At 46.1% G+C, this 9081-nt stretch overlaps 1 protein-coding gene across 1 annotated transcript in view; it reads right to left on the bottom strand.

The window, feature by feature from the left end:
- LOC108285693 (Fc fragment of IgG binding protein) overlaps positions 1–1888 on the bottom strand; it is a 50753-nt gene extending 48865 nt beyond the window's left edge. The window contains exon 1 of the mRNA XM_017503021.2: positions 1834–1888. Within this exon, the coding sequence (XP_017358510.1) occupies positions 1834–1888 (55 nt within the window). The remainder of the gene's footprint in view (positions 1–1833) is intronic.
- Positions 1889–9081: the final 7193 nt, after the last annotated feature.

Raw genomic sequence — 9081 nt, forward strand, 5'->3', positions numbered from 1 at the left:
TTAGTAGAGACAGGGTTTCACCATGTTGACCAGGCTGGTCTTGAACTCCTGACCTTAGGTGATTCACCTGCCACAGCCTTCCAAAGTGCTGACATTACAGGCATGAGCTACCATGCCCACCTGATCTTCCTGTTTTTCAAGAGAAACTGGCTATCTGAATTTTCATGTGAAATCTCCAACCCACAACTCTTTTAAAAACCGTGGGGCTCAAGGTGGATGTACTCTGCTGCCAGTGTGTGATTTCCATCTTTTTACAAGCTGGAGTGCAGTGGCTCAAACACAATACACCGCAGCCTCAGCCTCCTGGGCTCAAGGGATCCTCCTATCTCAGCTTCCCACATGGCTGGGACCAAAGGCACGCACTATGTGCCTGGCTCATTTTTTTGATTTTTTGTAAAGGCAGGGTCTCACTTTGTTGCCCAAGCTGGTCTTGAACTCCTGAGCTCAAGTGAACCACCTGCCTCAGCCTCCCAAAGTGCTAGGATTACAGGCATGACCCACTGCACCCAGCTGATTTTTGTTTTAATAGGACTTGCGGGGGCCAGGCACAGTGGCTCTTGCCTGCAACCCCAGCACTTTGGGAGGCCAAGGCGGGTGGATCACTTGAGGTCAGGAATTCGAGACCAGCCTGAGCAATGTGGTGAAACCCCATCTCTACTAAAAATACAAAATTAGCTGAACGTGGTGTCGCAGGGTGCCTGTAATTCTAGCTACTAGGGAGGCTGAGGCAGAAGAATCGCTTGAACCTAGGAGGTGGAGGTTGCAATGAGCTGAGATTGTGGCATTGCACTCCAGTCTGGGCTATGAGATCGAAACTCTGTCTCAATAATAACAATCATAACAACAACAGGACTTAGGGGTTGTGAAAAGGGGATAAAGGGAAGAAGGGGATTTGGGAAGTGTGGATGAATTGTCTGCTAGAAATAGATGGCAGTAGGAGCTTCTGACCACCCCCAACTAGGAAGAGAGCCCCTGGAGCTGCGAAGAGAGAGAAAGAGGTCTAAGGAATCTTGAAGAAAATGTGGGGGTTATGGAATGACCACCTTCCATATAAAGGGGGCCTCCATATCCCAGGGGGCCAGGGGATCAGGGACAATGGGCATTTCAGACGTCACCTAGATGGATGCTGACTGGTGACTAGAGGACCCTCGTAGCCCATCTTTCTCCCAGTACTTTGGCTTTCTGTAAAATTTTAGTTCTGGATACATCCCTGGGAGCACTGGGGACAACACCCTCCAAGAATGACTTTCGTGAAATTTTCCATCAACTCAGCAGAATGAGGCTCAGAGTCCAAACCTTAATTTAGTTGCAGAAAACCAAGAAAGTTGCCTGGCGCGGTGGCTCAAGCCTGTAATCCCAGCACTTTGGGAGGCCGAGGCGGGTGGATCACGAGGTCAAGAGATCGAGACCATCCTGGTCAACATGGTGAAACCCCATCACTACTAAAAATACAAAAAATTAGCTGGGCATGGTGGTGCGTGCCTGTAATCCCAGCTACTCAGGAGGCTGAGGCAGGAGAATTGCCTGAACCCAGGAGGCGGAGGTTGCGGTGAGCCGAGATCGCGCCATTGCACTCCAGCCTGGGTAACAAGAGCGAAACTCCGTCTCAAAAAAAAAAAAAAAAAGAAAACCAAGAAAGTTCTTGGACACTTGGGTTTGGGGACTAAGGTTTTGACCAGCTCCCATCCAGAAAAGGGTAAGAATGGATGAATTCTACCACATTCCTCTACAGAGTCTAAGGTCCTCTCTCCCCTCTCAGCTGGCCTGGGGCGACATGTGGAGGAGGCACACATGGAAGGTGTGGACCCAGGCAAGGGTCTCGGTCACACTTACCCCACAGGAGGGTTGCTCCAGCCCAGAGCGTCCACCAGCTCCACAGGGGACCCATGGCTGCAGTAGGAAAAGAGAAGGGATCATAGAAGGCTGATCCGCTGCCTCTGCTGGAGACTGTCCTGGGCAGAAGGGCCCACCCCCAGGACAAGCACCACCTGGGAGCAGGAAAGCTGAGGTGGGGAAGAAGTCAGGCAAATGGGGCCAGGTGGGCTGGATCCAAGGACCAGTGTGTGTGTAGGGGAGGCCGGCTGGAGTGGGCCTGGAGGTGGGATGGGGAGGGCAGGAGCCAGGGACAGGGGTGGGGAGTTGGCTGTCTAGTGGGTCTAGGGGTAGGACAAGGAGGCCTACAGCCAGGGGCAAGAGTAGGGGACCTGCTGTCCCACTTCCAAAGGGGTCCCCAGCCCTTCTCACCTGCAGGTCCCTGGAGCTGCAGGGCCAGCTGTGGGGCAGGGCTATATAGTGGCGTATCTGGGCCCCTCAGGCCACACCTTGGGCCATGTGCCAGGCAGATGATGCCAACTTCCTGGAGGCCAGATGAAACGGGAAACTGCGAAAGCCTGAGAAGAGGGTGAGTCTGGATGCCTGGGCTCCAAGAAGGGAGTGAGGACGGCTGGTGGCCGCTCCCTGGAAGCCTTCTGGGAAGTTTGGTCCTGGAAGGGTGAGGTCCCTGAGGGAGACAGCTGGGGAGCAGGGAGCTGAGTGCCTGAGTCCCTGGGCGGAGGTGGGGTGGGGTGGGGGTGTGGGCAGCGAGGGCGGGAAGTGGCATATGGCCATATTTGCTGACTTAGCAGCTATATTCCTTCCTTTGTCTCCCGCCAGGAATAACAGTGAGAGACCCATATCCGGGTCCTGGTTCCTCCTCAGTCCCCACAGCCTGAGGAGTCCCTGGCCACCCACATCCTGCTTCCAGACACCACTGGGGGCAGGGGTCTGGGGTGGGCAGAGTCTGAGGCTATGGAGCGGGACACAAGACCTCCACCGCAGCCCAGCGGGGCCTTTGGGGTTTCTCATCTGCAAAATGGGAACCCCAAAACCAGCCTCTCTGGGCATCTTTACATCCCAGAGACATAAAGTTCTCGAGGACTGTAGAGCTGGGAGGCAGCCTCTTCTGGTGCAGACCCAGGCAGGGATGCAGGAGGCCATTGGGCTGAAGGGACAATGGCCTCTGCTTCCCAGCTCCACACAGGCTCCACACAGACACCCGGATTCTACTTCTGACTTCAGACACCTGCCCCTCATTGGTGCTGGAAACAGGATATGGGTGTTCAAGGACTCCCCAGCCTGGGGGGACTGACGAAGAGCCAGGACCTGTTGGTTTTGGAGAAATTGGGGTTTTGGTTTTGGGTTTTTTTGTTTGTTTTTGTTTTTTTGTAGGCAGGGTTTGCTCTTAGCAGGGGCTAGCTAAGCAGCGTTAGGGGACTCTGTACCTCTCCATCACCCCAGAATTTTTCTGAGATGGGAGGCGGAGGTCTAGGTTGCACGCAGGAGTAGAATGAGCCAAAAGCTGGGCTTTCTCAGACGGAGTCAGTTCCCCTGAGGGGCTGGCCTGATCCAAGCCCAGTTTGCCTTCTCCCTGACCTGGGATTTCACTGTTTGCTGGGGAGTCACCCCTGGGGCCAGCAGCTGCAAAGCCTGGGTGTTGGACCAACACCCTAGCAGCTGCTGCCCCTGGGGCTCCTCCTCTCTTATCACAAGGGCCTGCGCCTCTGGGTGGCCAGAGTGGGTGGGTGGGTGGAGGCATCTCTCTCCCTGGGGCTGTGATCCATCCCCACGCCCACCCAAGGCACAAGATAAAGGCTCAGAGTTGACTGGAACATAAGTCAACCAGGAAAATGAAATGAATATAAATAGGAGGCTGGCTAAAAGCCAGAGATAACAAGCAACAAGCAGGCGCGGGGGACCCACAGGAAGTGGAAGCTTTGGAAAAAGGGTGCGTGGGTCCCTGGGGGGATCTAAAGGTTGATGGAACGGGCTGCTGGGTCCCTGAGAGAGATAAGGACTGGGAAGAGGAGATATCAGGATTCCCTGGAGGAAACAGCAATCGCAAACCAAGCTGTGAAAATTCTGTGTGAGGCCAGGCACAGTGGCTCAGTTTATAATTCCAGCACTTTGGGAGGCTGAGGCAGGAGGATTACTTAAGGCCAGCAGTTTGAGACCAGACTGGTTCAAGACCAACATATTGAGACCCTGTCTCTACAAAAAATACAAAAATTAGCCAGGCACAGTGGTGCACACTTGTAGTCCCAGCTACTTGGGAGGCTGAGGCAGAAGGATCACTTGAGGCCATGAGGTCAAGACCAGTTTGGGAAACAGAGTGAGACCTTTTCTCTACAAAAAACACAAAAATAAACTGAGTGTGTTTATCCCAAAAATAAACTGGTGCACCTGTAGTCTCAGCCATTCAGGAGGCTAAGGTGGGAGGATTGCTTGCTCTGTCACCAGGCTACAGTGCAGTGGCATGATCTCAGCTCACTGCAACCTCTGCCTCCTGGGCTCAAGTGATTCTCTTGCCTCAGCCTCCCGAGTAACTGGGATTACAGGATTGCACCACCATGCCCAGCTATTCCTTTTTTGGTTTTTTTTGTATTTTTAGTAGAGATGGGGTTTAACCATCTCGGCTAGGATGGTCTCGAAATCCTGACTTCATGATCCACCAACCTCAGTCTCCCAAAATGTTGGGATTACAGGCGTCAGCCACCGTGCCCAGCCATCCCTCTGGTAGTCTGAGACACTCAGAGACAAATGAGAAGTGAAGGGGAAGAAGGGGAAGGTGAGCTGCATGGGTGTTTCTGGCCCTCAAGTCTCTGCAAGCCTTGGGGTTTCCCTTGATTGACCACAGACAGAAGCTTCCTGCCTTCAAAATTCACCATCACTCTCCACAGCCAGAGTCCCCAGAAATGGGGTGGTTGTGGTGGGAGATCTCACAAATTAATACTCTATATTTGACAGTCCCCTGAGATCTTTCTCATTCCTTTTAGGGCCCAAGGGGTGTGTGTGTGTTTGTGTTAGGACACACCCCTGTGCCTTACCCTGTATTATATCAATTCTCAGGAACCCTACTGGTGACCCAGGAAATAAACGCAGCGGACACTTCCTTATGGTCAGAGAAACTGCATCCATCCCTCTACTGGCAGTCTTGCTCTGAACTCATTTGTGTGTCTGAGCCTTTCGGCCTCTCCCCACTTATCTGCCTCTACCTCCCTACAGTATTTGCGCCTGCCATGCCGTCCCAGAGCGCTGAGCCCCTCTGACTTGTATAGGCTTTATAGACTGGGGCACAATGGGAGAGAATTTACTCTCTCCACCTCAATTCAGGCTTGCGAGCAATTTCTAACTTTATTCCTTTACGCTCTGGACCCCACAGTCTGACTTCCATACGCACTGAAAGTTTTGCTAAACTCTCCAATTACCCATTATTTGCCACTTGACTGTAACATTTGACATTCCTTTCCTGTAACATTTGACATTCCTTTCCTGTAACATTTGACATTCACACTTCCTCTCTGAAGTTGTCTAATGTTGATCCAATACCTATGACACCAATTCAACAAGATAGACCATATTTTGGATAATAAAGCAAACCAGAGGCCGGGCGCAGTGGCTCACACCTGCAATCCTAGCACTTTGAGAGACCAAGGCGGGCAGATCACCTGAGGTTAGAAGTTCGAGACCAGCCTGACCAACATGGAGAAATCCCATCTCTACTAAAAGTACAAAATTAGCCGGGCGTGGTGGCACATGCCTGTAATCCCAGCTACTCGGGAGGCTGAGGGAGGAGAATCACTCGAACCCGGGAGGCGGAGGTTGCGGTGAGCCGAGATAGTGCCATTGCACTCCAGCCTGGACAACAAGAGCAAAACTCCATCTCAAAATAAAATAATAAAATAAAATAAAGCAAATCAGAATAAAATCAAAATAATTGAAATTCTATAGGAGATGTTCTCTGATCATAATGGAATAAGCTTACAATCAATAACTAAAAAACAGGAAAATCTCCACTCACAAGTGAGAGAATAAAACCTTTTGGACCAATTTGGAACTTTTTTGGAAACCCTAGCATGGAAAAAGGTCGATACAGTTACTTCAACCGTATCAGGAGGCTGTGTTCAAAGTACCTGTTACCTGTTCAACTACATTCCAATATTGCTGGCAAGAACAATAGAAACTAGGAAACCACCACCAGAAGGAGAAAATTCAGTGGCTCATTGCCACCGGACTAGGGGAAAACTCCTTGGCAACTCAAAAGGAAAAATTAAATGACTCGTGGTCACAAGCCCTCTCCCCACACAGGACTAGGGGGCAAACACTCAGCAACTGAAAATTACTTGGGGATATAAACCCAGGCAGCCCTAACCAACAGTGGCAGCCCTCTCCGGTCCCCTTCCACCCTTCCATGCTGTGGAAGCTTTTACTTCGCTTGCTCAATAAACTGCGTTGCTGCTCACTCTTCCTCGGTCCGCAAATGCTTGTTTAAAGCTGGGACACTCACTGTGGGGGTAAGGCTCTCTGCTCAATTCTTCAAGCAAGGAAAGCCAAAAACCTAAGCCTGAAGCCCAAGCTGGGCACGCAAGAGGACCTCCTCAAAGCCCTCTGTAAACCCTACAACAGCAAATCTGGTTATACAAGGATATTAAGCAACTCCCTTCTAAATAATCCACGGGCCAAAGAGAAAGTCTCAAAAATACATAGAATCAAATGAAAATGAAAAGAATGCGTTTCAAAATATGTGGGATATAGCTAAAGGGAAATTTGTCACATTAAATATTTACATCAGGAATGAAAAAAATTCTCACACTGATACTCTAAGCTCTCACGCAAGGAAGTACTAGAAGACCAAAACAAACACAAAGCAGAAGGAAGGAAATAATAAAGAGCAGAAATCAACAAAACTGAACGTGAGGAAATCAATGAACCAAAAACTACTTTGCTGTTGCTGTCAACAGAGTAAGGCTTTGAATTTCCCAGCTGCATATGTGGATTTGTCTGTTGTTGAATAGAGCATTTTATAAACATCAATTAGATCCTGTTGATTGATGTGTTACTCAATTCTTTGATATCCTCACATATTTTATCCCTGGTAGTTCTAGCAACCAGTTGAGAGTGAGGTTTTCAATTCCCCAACTGTATTTGTGGACTTGTCTATTTCACCTTTCACCTCTGTCGGTTTTTGCTTCATGCACTTGAATCTCTGTTGTTTGGTACATACACAGTAGGACAGCAATGTCTTGGCAGAATGATCCTTGGTTTTTAGCAATGTTTTTTGCTCTGAAGGAACGTAGTTTCATATTAATATAGTACTTCTTTCATTTTAAAAGCTTATATTTAAAATTCATATATATATATTTTTTGAGACTGAGTCTTGCTCTGTTGCCTAGGCTGGAGTACAATGGCATGGTCTCAGCTCACTGGAACCTCTGCCTCCTGGGTTGAAGCAATTCTCCTGCCTCAGCCTCCCAAGTAGCTGGGATTACAGGTGCCCACGACTATGACTGGCTAATTTTTGTATTTTTAGTAAAGACAGCGTTTCACCATGTTGGCCAGGCTGGTCTCGAGCTCCTCACCTCAAGTGGTCCCCCCGTCTCAGCCTCACAAAGTGCTGGGATTACAGAGGTGAGCCACCCTGCCCAGCCTAAAATTTATATTTATAATAATATCAATTGATAAAATTAATACATTTTCCATTATTTTGTTTTCAACCTACCTATGTTGCTATATTTGGGGTAAAGTTTTTTGGAGACAGTTATCTAGTTGGGTCATTTTTGAAATTCACTCTATCAATCTCTGGTCTTTTATTTCATGTAAGTAGACTGTTTACATTTAAAGTAGTTATTGATATGTTTGGGCTTAAGTTTAACACTCTATTAGTCATTTTCCATTTGTTCCATTTCTCATTCTTATTTTTTTCTTGCATTCCTGTGAGTTACATGAGCATTTTTTAGCATTCCATTTTGATCTGTATTATTTTTGAGTACATAATTTGTAGAATTTTCTTAGCACTTAGTCTAGTACTACAGTATACATATGTAACTGATTATAATCCAACTTATTAATATTTTACCACTTTGAAGTGTTGAAACTTTACTTCCATGTAGACCCTTTTACCCTCCCACTTATACATATGTGTGTATACATATATACATATATAATAACTATTTTAAGTATTGTCTCTACCTATAGACATCATATGATACTAATTTTTTCATCAACCAACTATGATTTTTTAAAACTCATGAGAAGGGTAATCTGTTATATTTATTACTATTTTTGTCCATTCTGCTATTCGTCCTTCCTTTGTAAAGTTCTGAGCCTTTTTCTGTTATCATTTGGAGAACTTCCTTTAATCATTCTTTAAGAATAATTTTGCTGATGACAAAATCTCATAGTTTTCCTTCATCTAAAAACTGTTTATTTCTTCTTCATTCACCATAGCTAGTTTTGCTGGATATAAGATTCTCAGTAGATAGTTATTTTCTTTCAGCACTTGAAAAGTATTGTTTTAGACTTTCTTCTCCATGCTTTTTTTAAATAAGAAATTTGTTGTCATTTGATCAGTGTTCCCCATAGATAATTTAAAATTCCTCTCTAGCTGCTTCTAAGACAGTTTGTTTGTTTGCCTTCATTTTTGTTAGTTATACTGTATTTTGGCATGAAATCCCTCAGATTTACTCTGTTTAGCTTCTTGCATCTGTAGGTTTATGTCTTTTGCCACATTTGAGAAGGTTTGGTCATTATTTCTTCAAATAGTTTTCAGTCCCACTTTCTTCTCTCCTTCTGTTAATTTGCTAATACAAACGTTAGCTATTTTGTAATTGTCCTGCAGGTTCTCTGAGCCCTTGTTAGTCATTTTTTGTTTCTCTTTTTTAAAGTTGATTGTCTCTCTGTTTTTTGCATTGGGTAATTTTTACTGTTCTATCTTTGAGTTCACTTATTTCCTCTGTTATAGTTATTCTGCTCTTGAGCCTTTCCAGTTAGTTTTTAGTTACTACATTTTTCAGTTTTCTCTTTTCCATTTGGTTATTTAAAAACATATTTTCCATTTCTTTGGTGAGATTTTCTCTTTTTCTTTCATTTTTTTCAAGGAATTTTGTAATTGTTTGGTGAAACATTTTTATGATGGCTATGTTAGATCTTTGTCAGATAATTCCAAAATCTAATTCATCTCAGTGTTAGATTGTTGATTGGCTTTTCTCATTCAAGTCGTGATTTTTCTGGTTGTTCATATTATACATGATTTTTTTTTTTTTTTTT

The sequence above is a fragment of the Cebus imitator genome, unplaced genomic scaffold, assembly GCF_001604975.1.
Source record: "Cebus imitator isolate Cc_AM_T3 unplaced genomic scaffold, Cebus_imitator-1.0 Scaffold306, whole genome shotgun sequence".
Classification (NCBI taxonomy): Eukaryota; Metazoa; Chordata; class Mammalia; order Primates; family Cebidae; genus Cebus; species Cebus imitator.